At 46.8% G+C, this 20,301-nt stretch overlaps 1 protein-coding gene and 1 long non-coding RNA gene across 2 annotated transcripts; both read right to left on the minus strand.

Moving 5' to 3' along the window:
• Positions 1 to 8,722: 8,722 nt before the first annotated feature.
• Positions 8,723 to 13,493, minus strand: LOC117593987 (MAGE-like protein 2). Its single transcript, XM_034290811.1, has 6 exons — positions 13,489 to 13,493; positions 13,314 to 13,373; positions 12,549 to 13,085; positions 12,391 to 12,474; positions 11,842 to 11,896; positions 8,723 to 11,008 (listed from the first exon to the last, which is right to left on the minus strand). The coding sequence occupies exons 1-6, from the start codon at positions 13,491 to 13,493 to the stop codon at positions 8,723 to 8,725; spliced, it is 3,027 nt and encodes a 1,008-aa protein (XP_034146702.1).
• A 39-nt stretch (positions 13,494 to 13,532) lies between these two features.
• Positions 13,533 to 20,097, minus strand: LOC117593902. The gene is made up of 3 exons (XR_004575353.1): positions 20,026 to 20,097; positions 19,681 to 19,750; positions 13,533 to 19,122 (listed from the first exon to the last, which is right to left on the minus strand). It is a non-coding gene; the product is annotated as an uncharacterized LOC117593902 (long non-coding RNA).
• Between the last annotated feature and the right edge of the window lie 204 nt (positions 20,098 to 20,301).

Here is a 20,301-nt window from a genome sequence, read left to right on the forward strand (position 1 = left end):
GTCTGTCACTCACCTCTCCTTGGACTCTGTTGTCTGAGGCGGAAGCCAAATAAGAGGACACATACCACGAAGGGTTATATGTCACAATTAATTTTGGTTTTGTATCCTCCTTGTTGTTGTATATTGATGAATAAAGCCACTCTTTGTTGTATTTGGCAGAGTCTGTATCCCACCTATCCTTGCACTCTCTGTTGTATGTCACAGTCTGTCACTCACCTCTCCTTGGACTCTCTGTTGTATGTCACAGTCTGTCACTCACCTCTCCTTGGACACTCTCTGTTGTATGTCACAGTCTGTCACCCACCTCTCCTTGGACACTCTGTTGTCTGAGGCGGCAAGCCAGATAAGAGGACACATACCACAAAGGGTTTTATGTCACAATTAATTTTGGTGTTGTATCCTCCTTGTTGTTGTATATTGATGAATAAAGCCACTCTTTGTTGTATGTGGCAGAGTCTGTATCCCACCTCTCCTTGCACTCTCTGTTGTATGTCACAGTTTGTCACTCACCTCTCCTTGGACTCTCTGTTGTACATGTCACAGTCTGTCACTCACCTCTCCTTGGACACTCTCTGTTGTATGTCACAGTCTGTCACCCACCTCTCCTTGGACTCTGTTGTCTGAGGCGGAAGCCAAATAAGAGGACACATACCACGAAGGGTTATATATCAAAATTAATTTTGGTGTTGTCTTGTTTTATATTAATGAATAAAGCCACTCTCTTTTGTATGTGGCAGAGTCTGTCACCCACCTCTCCTTGGTCTCTCTGTTGTATGTGAGTCTGTCACCCACCTCTACTTTGCTGTGGTGAATCTGGAACCATCAGTGTCCAATAATCTTACTCTGAACCCAAGGGAGTCTCTCATAGGTCTGGGCTGGGTTTGGCCTTGGAATGATCTGGACCACAGGTGTAAGGTACCCCTTCATTGGACAAGGTGTATCAGTGATTCAGGACTCCTACATTGTGAGAAACAAAGATGGAATCTTGCACAACACAAAGTTAGAATCAAAACTACAGCACAGAGTTTCGTATTAGCTAACTCTATTAAACCCCAATATTGTTTCAGTTGTTTCTTAATCAAACATGTCTTCCTCTCTCCCTTTTTTAACTTTGCCTTGCTCTAGGGACCTCCCATTAAGCTCATTTCTGTCTCATCCATCAATGTTTCACAACAATCTGGGATTCACTCCCCAAGCCACTACTCATCATATTCCCTAAGTCAAGGATCTATGAGCTCACTCATTTTCCCAAGAGAGTCAAGGACAAGCCACAGGTCCTTCTGTCCTCAATATGAGATAACAACACCCACTCATTGCACTGACCATGGGAACAGTAGTGGAGCCAGAGCAAGAGTGTAGTTCATCGGTCTCTTAACAATTAAATGTGGAAAAATCAAAGACAAACAGACTGTTTGGGATAATAATATGAGCCCTGGTTTAATGTTTCATCAATTAACTCTCAATGAATATACAAGTGATCACACAGTGAGATGTTTCGTCTACTCATCAGGTTAATGTGAAATAACATTTTATGAAAATAACCCCACATCAGAGTTAACAGTTTCGTCATCTCAGTTTCAATCTTATCTTTTTTTTGTCCTTTGACTTCTTTTCGAAGGGTTTTCTATATATATATATATATATAAAAAATGTCGTACAATACAATATTATAACAATGAAACAACAATAAAACCTGTACAAACCATAATCAACTATTATTTGCAAAACCTCAACGCGGTAGACACGTACAGCTCAGGAGCCTTTCTCAAAGCCTTTCACATATCACTTGATTTCCGGTGAAACAATCCACGCTGGCCTTGCGCTTTTAATTCAAAATGTCGGCCGAAGGCGTGCCTAGCACATGGGGTGTATCCTTTACATCGGAGATAAGCGCGTGACTGTTGTTCTGAGTAGACGAGGTTTTGTCCTCGGTGCGCACCAACTGGATAGGCTAGAACGTGTTTGAGACCAGCCTTGTCTACACTCGCAATAGACTCAAAATCGTTTCTACCTTTAATGTGCACTAGGTCCATCAGCGCAAGCAACAACGAACATGAAGGGTTTTGCTCTATAGTGTCAGCGTCCCGGATCCCCATACTCCTGATAGTCTTGTAGATGTGTTTCCGTTTGTATATTTTCTCTCTTTCGGATAGTCCCTCTTGCACTGTGGTCTACGGTTTATGGGTTGAGGCAGTCGCGTACCTCTCGAAGCCTCGCAGGATACAACGTCGATGTGGCTGGTGTAAGGGCTTTTATAAGACAGACTTGGAATGAGATAATTTACCATTGCTTGGATAAGAGAACGTTGAACCACAGTAAACTCAACACTGGTTGGATGTCCAAACACGGCTCATCTATCCACCCACCGCCCATTTATCCACCCACCGCCCATCTATCCACACACGGCTCATATATCCAAACACGGCTCATTTATCCACCCACAGCTCAATCTTTCCCGGTTGTCGGGATAACGAGTGTTTGTTCCAATAGCAAGCCATTTTAACGTAATGTATTCGCTAGACTTGACTATATGAAATTAACATGACAGATATTAACACCGTAATACTGACTAGACGTAATTACATTGTGACTAGTCAGAATTTTGATTCAAGATATATGTAACGTTCTTCTGACTAGTCAAAACACCAGTTAAAGATGTCTGTAAGTCAATTTTGACAAGTCAAAACTGAATTACAAATATCAGAAGTGACCTCACTGAAAACGACACTCGACCTTCATACATCCCAAATGGAAATTGCAGAATTTTGTTTGGACTAGTCAAAATTATAGTTGCAGATATCTCAAATGTCCTTATTTCGAATTGTTTTGCATGACGTTTCTCATGCGAGGCATCATCATATTGGTCCAGCAACGCTTTTCGGTGTTAGCAGCAATGGCAGTTTCAGTTGTGGATAGTTAAAAAATGTAATGAAATAAAACGAGCTTATCATCTGAGATTTAGAGGTGAACAAGAGTTTTTTTTTTTAATCGACTTTTGAAAGAAAGTAAATCTTCTGTATTTCCTGCTAAAAGCGCCTGTCGTGCACTGGCTGAAGCCATACATATTTTATCTAAAACTAGAACTTCGGCCTCACGCAGGTCTGACAAGGCGGTTAATGCTTGCCATACGGTGGAAGAGTAGTTACATATGTTTGAATACAAGCAAGCTTACTCCCGCTCCTGACTCCCACATGTAACACAGTAATTACATTTTGACTTGGCAGAATGAAAGTTAAATATATCTCCAATTTGAGATATCTCCAATCAAAATTCATTTATGACTAATTAAAACATTATTTAAGATATCGCAAAAGAATGATCTATATATCTTAAATTTAAGGGGATTTAAGATATCTTGAACTGGAATCGTGACTAGTCAGAATTAAATTATAGATATCTGGAACTGTAATTACTATAGTCATAATTGGATTGAATATATCAACAATAGACATTTCGGATATCTGCAACTTCATTTAAAGATATCTGTAAAGAGAAACCTCATAGACATGAATGGCAATAGTCATTCAAAACTGACTAGTCAAAACTGAATTACAGATATCTTCAATTGTCGTTAACTAGTCATAATGACGTTATAGATATCTTGAATTGGAGGTCTGACTAGGCGAAATTATGTTGCAGATATCTGTAAGAAATATCCAGTCCAGCGAATACATGTTAAAACGGCTTGCCATATGTTCCGATCGTGGACCTGCTGCTGTCGTATTAGACGAGGTTGTTTTTCAGAGTCCTGCGTAACCACTGGAATATGTTTGAGACCAGCCTTGTCCACACTCGCCATAGACTCAAAGTCGTCTCCACCTTCAATGTCCTCTAAATCCATCAGCGCAAGCAACAACGAACGCGAAAGCTTTTGCTGTATAGTGTCAGCGTACCGGATCACCATACTCCTGATAGTCTTGTAGATGTTTTTCCGCTTTTCTCTCTTTCAGATAGTCCCTCTTGTTTGAACATCAAGTTAACCACTTTATCAAACAGTCCTTGTTTGCTTTCACAGCTGAAAACATTTGGAATGAAAAGTCACATACCAAAAGTGGCGGCTGCTGGTCTTTCAAAGAGGAGCTCATTTTCGGCTTACATTATAACCCTCTGATGGGCTTCACTTGTAGTGAAACTCGGGGTCTTTGGGGTCTTTTGGACCCCAGACAATAACATTACATTTTGTAACAGAACAACTTTTTTTTTTTAACAAATATAATTTGAATCTGTTTATTCATGTTTTAACTCAATATTTGTGCAGTTTTTGGAGGATTTCTGATATCTTTAAAATGTCTATAAATACATAAATATTTATTTCAATAGGCTTTTTACAAGAAAATCTGCATTTTACGTAGAATTCACTTTATAAAAGACCCAGATTTCTAACTTTCATTCCTAGGGATACCATGGATAATTTTATAAGGTTTAAAGTAAGATTTTAGCAATTCTTTGGGGGAAATTCTGTTTAAAATTCTGTTTAACCACTAGATGGCTATAGAGCCAGTGTGTGTATGTGTGTGGCCTGGTAAACCCTACAATATGGGGACAATATGTTCCCACAAGGATGGCAATATCTGAAATCCTTCTTCGTGTGGGGAAATGTTTGAGTCCCCATGAGGAAAACAGCTTAAAAATCATACTAAGTGATGTTATTAGAAAATGTAAAAATGCAGGTTTTCTGTGATGGGTAGGGTCAGTGTAAGAGATAGGAATATACAGTTTGTACAGTACAAAAATCATTGTGTCTATGGAAAGTCCCCCCAAAACGTGATAACACTACGTGTGTGTGTGTACACATTTTCAATGTGTCGTAGGGTTACCAATTTATTTTTGGCCAGCAGTACATTTTATTTGTCACAGCACTTCCAGTCAGCCAAATAACTTTGTCATACCAGGAGAGCTGAAAAGATCAATCTTAGGAGTTGATCTTACCTGCTGTTTAATTAAAAAATGTTCCTCGTAAGGAAGACTTCCAAATGGCCTCGCTAAAATCAGGACAATATTAGCACTGTCTGCCATCGTGCGCAGTTTCACCCGCGTACAACGCTAGCCTAGCCTACTATTGAATATGAATGACTGATAAAAAAAAAAAACTTTGTAAAACTGAAACAAGGATCACGTGGTGCAGCAGATAATTGTGTGAAATGTATGATGCAAATCAGCTAGCAATTTCGCCAAACAAATATGAATAAATATTGCAGACGTCTTTCGAATACGCTTGAGAAATCCGCGGTGGGACTGAGCGCTAAACAGCTTCAGTGACACCTTATAGTAGACCGCTGTCAGTCAAAAGGAATGCAGTTTGACAGATCGTCAGATCCTCCAATCATGCGGAAGCCTGGAATCAGGGCCAGCCCACTCATAATTCACCCCCAGAGACGATGAGAGTCCGTGGGCGAGTTTTAAGAAGCCCCATTGAAGTCAATTGACGCTCGGCATCAACAGGGAAATGCACTGTGACGCTGCGGGATTGTATGAGAAGAAAATCGAGTCAGCCTACCTGTAGCTTATTCTGAACTAACTAGTTTTAGAGATGAACATGTTTTAACGCATTTTTAGTCAATAAAATTTTTACACAATACTACATATTTAACGATTTTTTTGTTGGCATTATAGGGGAAGCCGAGCTTCCCTTGCATTCTTAAAGAAATCCCCACTGCTCTTTTGTATGTGGCAGGGTTTGTCACCCACCCCTCCTTGGATTCTCTGTTGTATGCGGCGCAAGGCCAAATAAGAGGACACATACCACGAAGGGTTTTATGTCACAATGAAATTTGGTGTTGTATCCTCCATGTTGTTGTATATTGATGAATAAAGCCACTCTCTGTTGTATGTGTCATAGTCTGTCACCAACATCCCCTAAGACTCTGTGTTGTATGAGGGAGGGTCTGTCACCCATCCCTCCTTGGACTCTGTTGTATGTGTCATAGTCTGTCACCCACCCCACCTTGGACTCTCTGTTTTATGTGGCAGAGTCTGTTACCCAAGTCTACTTATACACCCTGTTGTATGTGAAATAGTCTGTCAACCACCTCTACTTGGCTGTGGTGAATCAGGAACCAGCAGTGTCCAATAATCTTACTCTGAACCCAAGGCAGTCTCTCCTTGCACTCTCTGATGTATGTCACAGTCTGTCACTCACCTCTCCTTGGACTCTCTGAAGTATATGGGAGGGTCTGTCACCCATCCCTCCTAGTGATTCAGGACTCCTAAAATGTGAGAAAGATGGAATCTCGCACAACACAAAGTTAGAATCCAAACTACAGCAGAGAGTATTGTATTAGCTAACTCCATTGAACCCCAATCTTGTTTCAGTTGTTTCTTAATCAAACATATATGTCTTCCTCTCTCCCTTGTTTACTTTTTTTAACTTTGCCTTGCTCTGCAGACCTCTCATTAAGCTCATTTCTGTCTCTTCCATCAATGTTTCACAACAACCTGGGATTCGCTCCCCAAGCCACTACTCATCATTACTCAGCATATTCTCTAAGTCAAGGATTCTTTGATCTGTCAGAAAGATTTCAGTGTTGTATCCTCCAAGTTGTTGTATATTGATGAATAAAGCCACTTGGATACCGCGCGGCGGCGTTACGCGGAGCAGGGTCTCGCGCCGCGGCAGTACGCGGAGCAGGGGCTGGCTGTGGAGCAACAAGAAGGGCGGTGGCAGGGACTAGGGCAGAGGGTTTAATGTCACAATGAATTTCCATGTTGTATCCTCCATGTTGTTGTATATTGATGAATAAAGCCACTCTCTTTTATATGTGGCAGGGTCTGTCACCCACCTCCCCTAAAACACTCTGTTGTATGTGGCAGGGTCTGTCACCCATCCCTCCTTGGACTCTCTGTTGTATGTGGGAGGGTCTGTCACCCATCTCCCCTAAGACACTCTGTTGTATGTGGCAGGGTCTGTCACCCACCTCCCCTAAGACACTCTGTTGTATGTGGGAGGGTCTGTCACCCATCCCTCCTTGGACTGTTGTATGTGAGTCTGTCACCCATCCCTCCTTGGACTCTGTTGTATGTAAGAGGGTCTGTCACCCATCCCTCCTTGGACTCTCTGTTGTATGTGGCAGGGTCTGTCACCCATCTCCCCTAAGACACTCTGTTGTATGTGGCAGGGTCTGTCACCCACCTCCCCTAAGACACTCTGTTGTATGTGGGAGGGTCTGTCACCCATCCCTCCTTGGACTCTGATGTATGTGAGTCCGTCACCCATACCTCCTTGGACACTCTGTTGTATGTGGCAGGGTCTGTCACCCACCTCCCCTAAAACACTCTGTTGTATGTGGGAGGGTCTGTCACCCATCCCTCCTTGGACTCTCTGTTGTATGTGGGAGGGTCTGTCACCCATCCCTCCTTGGACTCTGTTGTATGTGGGAGGGTCTGTCACCCATCCCTCCTTGGACTCTGTTGTATGTGGGAGGGTCTGTCACCCATCCCTCCTTGGACTCTCTGTTGTATGTAGGAGGGTCTGTCACCCACCTCCCCTAAGACACTCTGTTGCATGTGGCAGGGTCTGTCACCCACCTCCCCTAAGACACTCTGTTGTATGTGGCAGGGTCTGTCACCCACCTCCCCTAAGACACTCTGTTGTATGTGGGAGGGTCTGTCACCCATCCCTCCTTGGACTCTCTGTTGTATGTGGGAGGGTCCGTCACCCATCCCTCCTTGGACTCTCTGTTATATGTAAGAGGGTCTGTCACCCATCCCTCCTTGGACTCTCTGTTGTATGTGGGAGGGTCTGTCACCCATCCCTCCTTGGACTCTCTGTTGTATGTGGGAGGGTCTGTCACCCATCCCTCCTTGGACTCTGTTGTATGTGGGAGGGTCTGTCACCCATCCCTCCTTGGACTCTCTGTTGTATGTGGGAGGGTCTGTCACCCATCCCTCCTTGGACTCTCTGTTGTATGTAGGAGGGTCTGTCACCCATCCCTCCTTGGACTCTCTGTTGTATGTGGGAGGGTCTGTCACCCATCCCTCCTTGGACTCTGTTGTATGTGGGAGGGTCTGTCACCCATCCCTCCTTGGACTCTCTGTTGTATGTAGGAGGGTCTGTCACCCACCACTCCTTGGACTCTCTGTTTTATGTGGCAGAGTCTGTTACCCAAGTCTACTTATACACCCTGTTGTATGTGAAATAGTCTGTCAACCACCTCTACTTGGCTGTGGTGAATCAGGAACCAGCAGTGTCCAATAATCTTACTCTGAACCCAAGGCAGTCTCTCCTTGCACTCTCTGATGTATGTCACAGTCTGTCACTCACCTTTCCTTGGACTCTCTGAAGTATATGGGAGGGTCTGTCACCCATCCCTCCTAGTGATTCAGGACTCCTAAATTGTGAGAAACAAAGATGGAATCTCGCACAACACGAAGTTAGAATCCAAACTACAGCAGAGAGTATTGTATTAGCTAACTCCATTGAACCCAAATCTTGTTTCAGTTGTTTCTTCATCAAACATATGTCTTCCACTCTCCCTTTTTTACTAGTTTTAACTTTGCCTTGCTCTGCAGACCTCTCATTAAGCTCATTTCTGTCTCACAACAACAATGTTTCACAACAACCTGGGATTCGCTCCCCAAGCCACTACTCATCATTACTCAGCATATTCTCTAAGTCAAGGGATTTGTTTGTTCTGCCACAAAGATTTCAGTGTTGTATCCTCCATGTTGTTGGATATTGATGAATAAAGCCACTTGGTTACCAGTGGAACTGTAAAGTCTTGCGTTATAAATCTTCCAGGCTGTTAACAATAAACGCATTGTACTCTAGGCCGTGGATCAGGGTCTTGCTGGGCGGCGGTACGCGGAGCAGGGTCTTGCTGGGCGGCGCTACGCGGAGCAGGGTCTTGCGCGGCGGCGGTACGCGGAGCAGGGTCTTGCGCGGCGGCGGTACGCGGAGCAGGGTCTTGCGGGGCGGCGGAACGCGGAGCAGGGTCTTGCGCGGCGGCGGTATGCGGAGCAGGGTCTTGCGTGCCGGCGGAACGTGGAGCAGGGTCTTGCGCGGCGGCGGTATGCGGAGCAGGGTCTTGCGTGCCGGCGGTGCGCGGGGCAGGGTCTTGCGCGGCGGCGCTACGCGGAGCAGGGTCTTGCGGGGCGGCGGAACGCGGAGCAGGGTCTTGCGCGGCGGCGGTATGCGGAGCAGGGTCTTGCGTGCCGGCGGTGCGCGGGACAGGGTCTTGCGCGGCGGCGGTACGCGGAGCAGGGTCTTGCGCGGCGGCGGTACGCGGAGCAGGGTCTTGCGCGGCGGCGGTACGCGGAGCAGGGTCTTGCGGGGCGGCGGTACGCGGAGCAGGGTCTTGCGGGGCGGCGGAACGCGGAGCAGGGTCTTGCGCGGCGGCGGTACGCGGAGCAGGGTCTTGCGGGGCGGCGGAACGCGGAGCAGGGTCTTGCGCGGCGGCGGTACGCGGAGCAGGGTCTTGCGGGGCGGCGGAACGCGGAGCAGGGTCTTGCGCGGCGGCGGTCCGCGGAGCAGGGTCTTGCGGGGCGGCGGAACGCGGAGCAGGGTCTTGCGCGGCGGCGGTATGCGGAGCAGGGTCTTGCGTGCCGGCGGTGCGCGGGGCAGGGTCTTGCGCGGCGGCGGTACGCGGAGCAGGGTCTTGCGCGGCGGCGGTACGCGGAGCAGGGTCTTGCGCGGCGGCGGTACGCGGAGCAGGGTCTTGCGGGGCGGCGTTACGCGGAGCAGGGTCTTGCGGGGCGGCGGAACGCGGAGCAGGGTCTTGCGCGGCGGCGGTACGCGGAGCAGGGTCTTGCGCGGCGGCGGAACGCGGAGCAGGGTCTTGCGCGGCGGCGGTACGCGGAGCAGGGTCTTGCGGGGCGGCGGAACGCGGAGCAGGGTCTTGCGGGGCGGCGGAACGCGGAGCAGGGTCTTGCGCGGCGGCGGTACGCGGAGCAGGGTCTTGCGGGGCGGCGGAACGCGGAGCAGGGTCTTGCGCGGCGGCGGTACGCGGAGCAGGGTCTTGCGGGGCGGCGGAACGCGGAGCAGGGTCTTGCGCGGCGGCGGTCCGCGGAGCAGGGTCTTGCGGGGCGGCGGAACGCGGAGCAGGGTCTTGCGCGGCGGCGGTATGCGGAGCAGGGTCTTGCGCGGCGGCGGTACGCGGAGCAGGGTCTTGCGGGGCGGCGTTACGCGGAGCAGGGTCTTGCGGGGCGGCGGAACGCGGAGCAGGGTCTTGCGCGGCGGCGGTACGCGGAGCAGGGTCTTGCGCGGCGGCGGTACGCGGAGCAGGGTCTTGCGGGGCGGCGGAACGCGGAGCAGGGTCTTGCGCGGCGGCGGTATGCGGAGCAGGGTCTTGCGTGCCGGCGGAACGTGGAGCAGGGTCTTGCGCGGCGGCGGTATGCGGAGCAGGGTCTTGCGTGCCGGCGGTGCGCGGAGCAGGGTCTTGCGCGGCGGCGCTACGCGGAGCAGGGTCTTGCGGGGCGGCGGAACGCGGAGCAGGGTCTTGCGCGGCGGCGGTATGCGGAGCAGGGTCTTGCGTGCCGGCGGTGCGCGGGACAGGGTCTTGCGCGGCGGCGGTCCGCGGAGCAGGGTCTTGCGGGGCGGCGGAACGCGGAGCAGGGTCTTGCGCGGCGGCGGTACGCGGAGCAGGGTCTTGCGCGGCGGCGGTACGCGGAGCAGGGTCTTGCGCGGCGGCGGTACGCGGAGCAGGGTCTTGCGGGGCGGCGGAACGCGGAGCAGGGTCTTGCGGGGCGGCGGAACGCGGAGCAGGGTCTTGCGCGGCGGCGGTACGCGGAGCAGGGTCTTGCGGGGCGGCGGAACGCGGAGCAGGGTCTTGCGCGGCGGCGGTACGCGGAGCAGGGTCTTGCGCGGCGGCGGTACGCGGAGCAGGGTCTTGCGCGGCGGCGGTACGCGGAGCAGGGTCTTGCGCGGCGGCGGTACGCGGAGCAGGGTCTTGCGCGGCGGCGGTACGCGGAGCAGGGTCTTGCGCGGCGGCGGTACGCGGAGCAGGGTCTTGCGCGGCGGTGCGCGGAGCAGGGTCTTGCACGGGTCTTGCGCGGCGATGAATAAAGCCACTCTCTTTTATATGTGGCAGAGTCTGTCACCCATCTCTCCTTGGACTCTCTGTTGTATGTGGGGGGGTCTGTCACCCATCCCTCCTTGGAATCTCTGTTGTATGTAGGAGGGTCTGTCACCCATCCCTCCTTGGACTCTGTTGGATGTGAGTCTGTCACCCACCTCTTATCCGACTGTTTTATTTGTCATAGTCTGTCACCCATCCCTCCTTGGACTCTCTGTTGTATGTGGGAGGGTCTGTCACCCATCCCTCCTTGGAATCTCTGTTGTATGTAGGAGGGTCTGTCACCCATCCCTCCTTGGACTCTGTTGGATGTGAGTCTGTCACCCACCTCTTATCCGACTGTTTTATTTGTCATAGTCTGTCACCCACCACTCCTTGGACTCTGTTTTATGTGGCAGAGTCTGTTACCCAAGTCTCCTTGCACTCTCTGATGTATGTCACAGTCTGTCACTCACCTCTCCTTGGACTCTCTGTTGTATGTCAGTCTTTCACCCACCTCTCCTTGGACTCTGTTGTATGTCAGTCATTCACCCACCTCTCCTTGGACTCTGTTGTACATGTCACAGTCTGTCACCCACCTCTCCTTGGACTCTCTGTTGTCTGAGGCGGCAGGCCAAATAAGAGCACACATACCACGAAGGGTTTTATGTCACAATGAATTTCAGTGTTGTATCCTCTATGTTGTTTTATATTGATGAATAAAGCCACTCTCTTTTGTATGTGGCAGAGTCTGTCACCCACCTCTCCTTGGTCTCTCTGTTGTATGTGAGTCTGTCACCCACCTCTCCTTTGCTGTGGTGAATCTGGAACCATCAGTGTCCAATAATCTTACTCTGAACCCAAGGGACTCTCTCATAGGTCTGGGCTGGGTTTGGCCCTGGAATGATCTGGACCACAGGTGTGAGGTACCCCTTCATTGGACAAGGTGTATCAGTGATTCAGGACTCCTAAATTGTAAGAAACAAAGATGGAATCTCGCACAACACAAAGTTAGAATCTAAACTACAGCAGAGAGTATTGTATTAGCTAACTCCATTGAACCCCAATCTTGTTTCAGTTGTTACTTAATCAAACATATACGTCTTCCTCTCTCCCTTTTTTACTAGTTTTAACTTTGCCTTGCTCTGCAGACCCCTCATAAAGCTCATTTCTGTCTCTTCCATCAATGTTTCACAACAATCTGGGATTCGCTCCCCAAGCCACTACTCATCATTACTCAGCATTTTCTCTAAGTCAAGGATTGTTTGATCTGCCACAAAGATTTCAGTGTTGTATCCTCCATGTTGTTGGATATTGATGAATGAAGCCACTTGGTTACCAGTGGAACTGTAAAGTCTTGCGTTATAAATCTTCCAGGCTGTAAACAATAAACTCATTGTACTCTAGGCCGTGGATCTTGGTCTTGCTGGGCGGCGGTACGCGGAGCAGGGTCTTGCTGGGCGGCGCTACGCGGAGCAGGGTCTTGCTGGGAGGCGGTACACGGAGCAGGGTCTTGCGCGGCGGCGCTACGCGGAGCAGGGTCTTGCGCGGCGGCGCTACGCGGAGCAGGGGCGGAGCAGGGTCTTGCGGGGCGGCGGTACGCGGAGCAGGGTCTTGCGGGGCGGCGGTACGCGGAGCAGGGTCTTGCGCGGCGGCGGTACGCGGAGCAGGGTTTTGCGCGGCGGCGCTACGCGGAGCAGGGTCTTGCGCGGCGGCGCTACGCGGAGCAGGGTCTTGCGCGCCGGCGGTACGCGGAGCAAGGGCGGAGCAGGGTCTTGCGCGGCGGCGGTACGCGGAGCAGGGTCTTGCGGGGCGGCGGTACGCGGAGCAGGGTCTTTAGGGGCGGCGGTACGCGGAGCAGGGTCTTGCGCGGCGGCGGTACGCGGAGCAGGGTCTTGCGCGGCGGCGGTACGCGGAGCAGGGGCGGAGCAGGGTCTTGCGGGGCGGCGGTACACGGAGCAGGGGCGGAGCAGGGTCTTGCGGGGCGGTACGCGGAGCAGGGTCTTGCGCGGCGGCGGTACGCGGAGCAGGGTCTTGCGCGGCGGCGGTACGCGGAGCAGGGTCTTGCGCGGCGGCGGTACGCGGAGCAGGGGCTGGCTGTGGAGCAATAAGAAGGGCGATGGCAGGGACTGGGGCGGAGGGTTTTATGTTACAATTAATTTCAGTGCTGCATCCTCCATGTAGTTATATATTGATGAATAAAGCCACTCTCTTTTATATGTGGCAAAGTCTGTCACCCACCACTCCTTGTACTCTCTTTTGTATGTGAGTCTGTCACCCACCTCCCCTAAGACTCTCTGAAGTATTTCACAGTCTGTCACTTACCTCTCCTTGGACTCTCTGATGTATGTGGGAGGGTCTGTCACCCACCTCTCCTTGGACTCTCTGTTTTATGTGTATCAGTGATTCAGGACTCCTAAATTGTGAGAAACAAAGATGGAATCTCGCACAACACAAAGTTAGAATCCAAACGACAGCAGAGAGTATTGAATTAGCTAACTCCATTGAACCCCAATCTTGTTTCAGTTGTTACTTAATCAAACATTAACTTTGCCTTGCTCTGCAGACCCCTCATTAAGCTCATTTCTGTTTCTTCCATCAATGTTTCACAACAATCTGGGATTCGCTCACCAAGCCACTACTCATCATTACTCAGCATATTCCCTAAGTCAAGGATTCTTTGATCTATGAGCTCACTCATTTTCCCAAGAGAGTCAAGGACAAGCCACAGGTCCTTCTGTCCTTAATATGAGATAACAAACACTCATTGAACTGACCATGGGTAGTGGAGCCAGAGCAAGAGTGTAGTTCATCGGTCTCTTAACAATTAAATGTGGAAAAATCAAAGACAAACAGACTGTTTGGGATAATAATATGAGCCCTGGTTTAATGTTTCATCAATTAACTCTCAATGAATATACAAGTGATCACATGAGATGTTTCGTCTACTCATCAGGTTAATGTGAAATAACATTTCATGAAAATATCCCTACATCACAGAGTTAACAGTTTCATCATCTGTTTCAATCTAATCTTTTTTTGTCCTTTGACTTCTTTTCGAGGGGTTTTCTCTATATGTAATTTTGGTTTCCGGTGAAACAATCCACGCTGGCCTTACGTTTTTTATTCAAAATGTCGGCCGAAGCCGTGCCTAGCACATGGGGTGTATCCTTTACATCGGAGACCAGCGCGTGACTGTTGTTCTCAGTAGACGAGGTTTTGTCCTCGGTGCTCAGCAACTGGATAGGCTAGAACGTGTTTGTTTCTACCTTTAATGTGCTCTAGGTTCAGCGCTAACAACAACGAACATGAAGGGTTTTGCTCTATAATGTCAGCGTCCCGGATTCCCATACTACTGATTGTCTTGTAGATGTTTCAAATAGTCCCTCTTGCACTGTGGTCTACGGTTTATGGGTTGAGGCAGTCGCTCACCTCTCGAAGCCTCGCATGATGTAACGTCGATGTGGCTGGTGTAAGGGCTTTTATAAGACAGACTTGGAATTAGATAATTTACCATTGGTTGGATAAGAGAACGTTGAACAGTAAACTCAACACTGGTTGGATGTCCAACCACGGCTCATATACCCACACACGGCTCATCTACCCACACACGGCTCATCTACCCACACACGGCTCATCTACCCACACATGGCTCATCTACCCACACACGGCTCATCTATCCACACACGGCTCATCAATCCAAACACGGCTCATTTATCCACCCACAGCTCAATCTTTCCGGTTGTCGGGATAACAAGTGTTTGTTCCAATAGCAAGCCATTTTAAAATGTATTCGCTAGACTTGACTATATGAAATTAACATGACAGATATTAACACCGTAATACTGACTAGACGTAATTACATTGTGACTAGTCTAAATTTTGATTCAAGATATACGTAACGTTCTTCTGACTAGTCAAAACACAGTTAAAGATGTCTGTAATTTTATTTTGACTAGTCAAAACTGAATTACAAATATCAGAAGTGACCTCACTGAAAACGACACTCGACTTTCATACATCCCAAATGGTAATTGCAGAATTTTGTTTGGACTAGTCAAAATTATAGTTGTAGATATCTCAAATGTCCTTATGACTATTTCGAATTGTTTTGCATGACGTTTCTCATGCGAGGCATCAGATCATATTGGCCCAGCAACGCTTTTCGGTGTTAGCAGCAATGGCAGTTTCAGTTGTGGATAGTAAAAAAAATTTTTTTTTTATCGACTTTTGAAAGAAAGTAAATCTCCTGTATTTCCTGCTAAAAGCGCCTGTCGTGCACTGGCTGCAACCATAAATATTTTATCAAAAACTAGAACTTCGGCTTCACGCAGGTCTGACATGGCGGTTAATGCTTGCCATACGGTGGAAGAGTAGTTACATATGTTTGAATACAAGCAAGCCACTTACTCCCGCTCCTGACTCCTACATGTAACTACAGATATCTGTAATTACATTTTGACTTGGCAGAATGAAAGTAAAATATATCTCCAATTTGAAAAATATTCAAAGATATCTATAACTTGATAATAGATTTCTACAATTACATTATGACTGGCTGTAATTCCAGTTTCAGATATCTTCAATTTAATTAATACTAGTTAGAATTCCAGTTCAAGATATTTACAACTGATTTATGACTAATTACAACATTATTTAAGATATTGCAAAATAATGATCTATATATCTTAAATTTAGGGGGATTTAAGATATCTTGAACTGGAATCGTGACTGGTCAGAATTAAATTATAGATATCTGGAACTGTAATTACTATAGTCATAATTGGTTTGAATATATCAACAATAGACATTTCGGATATCTGCAACTTCATTTAAAGATATCTGTAATGAGAAACCTCATAGACATGAATGGCAATAGTAATTTAAAACTGACTAGTCAAAACAGAATTACAGATATCTTCAATTGTCGTTTTGACTAGTCATAATGACGTTATAGATATCTTGCAGTTCTGACTTGGCGAAATTATGTTGCATTCATGTGTAAGAAATATCCAGTCTAGCGAATACATGTTAAAACGGCTTGCTATATGTTCCGATCGTGGACCTGCTGCTGTCGTAATAGACGAGGTTGTTTTTCAGAGTCCTGCGTAACCACTGGAATATGTTTGAGACCAGCCTTGTCCACACTCGCCATAGACTCAAAGTCGTCTCCACCTTCAATGTCCAATTAGTCCATCAGCGCAAGCAACAACGAACGCGAAGGCTCCTGATAGTCTTTTAGATGTTTTTCCGCTTTTCTCTCTTTCAGATAGTCCCTCTTGTTTGCACAACAAGTTGACGACGTTATCAAACAGTCCTTGTTCGCTTTCACAGCTATAAACATTTGGAATCAGAGGTCACATACCACGGAGGGTTTTCTGTCACGATGAATGTCGGTGTTTTATCCCCCATCTTGCTTTATATCGATTAATAAAGCCACTCGGTTTCCAGTGGAACTATAAAGTAGGCTATTGCGTTATAATTCAACCAGTCTTTACACAACACTAAACGCACTGTAGTATACGGTGTAAGGGTTGAGCCAGCTACGCACCTCTCGATGCCTCGCAGGCAGTAATGTAACGGTTTTTACACGCCAGACTTGGGATTAGATCACTTACCCAGCTCGGTCACTGACAGAAGGACAAGATTCTAGATCTGAGAGTCTAGAGGGGGCGGAGCCACAACATTTCACAACTACGGCTGTTTGATCCAACCCATGTTAGCAAATTGGGTAACTGTCGAAACACGGAATGTTGTGTGGAAAGGATCTCAAGGATGAGTGGTCGATTGTGTTGTAGGAGACTCCTGCTTAAATAAGGAATCTAAAAGACTTGTTGCACTTATTACATCAGGGGTTCTCAAACTTTTTTGGACCAGGGACCCCTTACAGGGGACAACATTTTTCAAGGACCCCCTAATGATTTTAATACCGATTAAGCATGTGCTTACTAAAATGTTTAGTCTTAGATGCCATTGGAAATATTTGAATTCTAAAAGCTCTGAACAAATCATAAAATAAGTTATCAACAGTGTTACAGAACACATCATAGTAATTAAACCTATTACTTTAGAAGAGTTTGTACATTAGGGCTATACGTCACATTCTTATCTCACACAGTTCACAGTAACTCACTTAATGATTTCATTCTTAATGAGATGGCTCTGCCATTCTCTCACCACACAGTTCATCCACTCTTGGAGGGATGGATGACTGGCAGACTCAGATTGTTCTCCACATGCAAACGAGCTCTGTGCTTAGTCTACATTGCAGTCAAAGTTGAGAATGCTGACTCACAGAGGTATGGAAAGAGAAGGGAAAATACTAGTTTTTGGATAAAATGAATGGGCCAACATTGTACATTGACGCAATACTCACTCAAAGGGTTTTACTTCCCAATTTGTCACCAAATGCCCAGTATTACTGGCTTCCCGTACAGACCTCCTGCCAAACTGCAATTCACAGAAAATGCTCTAGGGGCTCCCCGAGCTCCACCGCTCTGCAGTCAGCGGTTTTCCAGTCAGGCAGCAAGTCCTGGGCAGGTGACTGTGCTTTACACAGCAAATGTTCAGTTTTACCACAAATGTATACACCCAATGGCACCTTCGGTCCAAACCCAACAGAGTCAGAATTTTGATGTTTGCTAGTCAAATGTACATGTTTTACTGCCCAATTGCACGACCAATGGGATTATCCATAATACACTTCCATCCAAACTCCACAGAGTCCAAATTTGGAGGTTTGCTGGGCAAATGTACATGTTTTACTGCCCAATTGTACCCCAAATGGGATAACCCATAATACACTTCGGTCCATAATCCCCTCAGTCCATATTTTTATGTTTATTGGGCAAATGCACTTTATTCTTCCAAATTGTACGATGGGGTACCTCACATGCTCATGTAGCACAGGAAAAACTGCATATTTCTGTCTGAAGTAATAAAGGTGTGATACATTATTTAGCCTTATTCTTACCTCATATAAGGATGATGAGTACATGCAGGTATAGAAGAGACAGAGACAATCAAAGACATCTTGATACACGGGATGGGTACAGGGATGGGTTGCAATATGTCACACAGGTATAAATCATTTAGCTAAGTTAAATATCAAACTAAACTAAGCAAACCGTATCAATTCTTAGAACTATACAGAGTATTAAGAACAACCTTTGGTTCCTCTGCTTTATAATCTGGATTTGAATATGTAGATGACAGTACTGCAGACACAGCCACACACAGACATACACAGACACACACAGACACACGCATACACACGCATACACACGCATACACACAGAGTTAGTCAGGCCCTAAATAAGGGTATCAGTTCAAAGGGAGAGGTTGCAGGAGGTTTCACATCACATGGTTATTCCCAATTCGTGTCCATACATTGAGCTAGTGGTGCGCCACAAAGTCCTTACAGGACTCTGCAACAGTTTACCTATTCTCCTGGTCCCTAATATAAAAGCTACTGCAATACCAAAAATAACACTCAACTAATAATGAAATGGTGGAACTGAATATCAGAAAGAAATAGGGACAGGGGCGGCAGCAGGCCGAATCAGAGGTCACATACTATGGAGGGTTTTCTGTCACGATTAATTTAGGTGTTTTATCCGTGTTAATGTATGTTGGTGAATAAAGCCACATGGTTTCCAATAGAACTATATAGTCTGGCGTTATAAAAAAAACAGTTTATACTTGACGTATCTTGACGTTAGCCTTACTTCTTATGATAACGCTAAGGCTAGATTGTGACCTAAAGCACGGGATTACCGGTAGCAAGCCTAATTGATTAAAATGAAAAATAATCTACAAAATTAACACTATTTACAGTGCGCGAAACAGCCAAATCGTTAATACATACAACAACCTAATAATAAATATACATAAAACAATAAGTGTTCATTAACCATATTGTGGCATTCTCACCCGAGCTCCTTGCGCCATCTTTTCTTTTTCAGCATCAACACCCACCGAGCAGCCGAGATAAACGTCCTCACGTTTTGTGCGAAGTCTCTTCTATAACGATCCATATTTGGAAGAGTCAACCTCCGTCACGGGCGTGTGCGGCAGCAGCTGGACCCTTCTCGGAAACTCGCCTCCACCCATTAGCTCTGATTTTATCTCAAATCTAGACCTCAGAAATACTGTAAATTAACCAAATATTCCTCTATCCTAAGACCCATTTTTCTCCATCTGCCCCCATCCTGCAATAGGTTTACGTTTACCTCAGCACCTCATACTTCCTTTACCAGAGCACAACCGACATTATTTGTCTTATCTAAACACGGGGACTCAATACATTAATCATTAAGAATGCATCAGTTCAATATATTTCCATAAAAACACAGCTAATGTATACATTTCAAGATAGCAAATATTACACCCTTAAATTCGGATGCTGTCCTTTTATCAGAGATCCTATTCAATGACATTTACCTGATGACAGATCAACAGTCTATCTTGGTGTGGCACTAATCAATGATTAAACTGTTGGTTTGTGACCACGTTCTCTCCCTCCCTGCCTGTTCGTTCATGTTTATCACTTCCCTGCCATGATCATACATATCACAAACCAATATTGAACAAACTTTAGCTATATCTAGATGATTCAAAACACCTAAACTGAAGGGGGAAAATGCCAAGCTGTTGTATTGAGATTGTTACCATGAACCTTTGGGCTACTTACACTACATTCTTGACTGGCGGTGGCTCGTCCATTACTTAGCTAGATACTTGCAGACCATATATGGTGAAGACTAAAACAGAGATTGTGCATATCATTTTAGCAGGCGTTCTTCCTTTCAAATCATTCACTAACAATTTTTCACACAGCCATATGAACTACTCAGTGTTATCTAGCAAGCAAGCTACTAGTACTGTACCGTTTGTTGGATTAAACTTGAAAATAAAGATAGCTAGCTGACTACGTCTTAACTATTTTATAGCCAGAAGAAAGCTTATATTTTATCACATTCGCTCGTTCGTTCTATAGCTATGAACATTTATTGACGTTTATACATGTTGTACTTACTGTGAAAATCAAACTTACAGCTACAGTAATCCACTAAACCAGCCTATACACATTGCTCGTCGTGAAAGAATGACTGAGGATCTGGGATTCGCTCGCGAGAGACGTGACAAATTCCACATATTTATTTTTCAAAATAAAAGTATAGCGCAAAACATCATTATTGGGGGGACACTTTAACCCGTTTCTAATATTGGGGGAGACATATCCCCTGCGCCCCCGTCCCCCCGGCTCCTACGCCCTTATTCATGTGTGGGCTGCCATGGTCATCCTGGTTCA

Source organism: Esox lucius, chromosome 24, assembly GCF_011004845.1.
Source record: "Esox lucius isolate fEsoLuc1 chromosome 24, fEsoLuc1.pri, whole genome shotgun sequence".
Taxonomy (NCBI): domain Eukaryota; kingdom Metazoa; phylum Chordata; class Actinopteri; order Esociformes; family Esocidae; genus Esox; species Esox lucius.

Coding starts and splice junctions, on each gene's coding strand:
- LOC117593987 (XM_034290811.1), bottom strand. Junction 11,897..12,390: donor ACCAAGATCCACGGCCTAGA/GTACAATGAGTT, acceptor CCTGTGGTCCAG/ATCATTCCAGGGCCAAACCC. Junction 11,009..11,841: donor GAGAGTCCCTTGGGTTCAGA/GTAAGATTATTG, acceptor CACATATAAAAG/AGAGTGGCTTTATTCATCGC.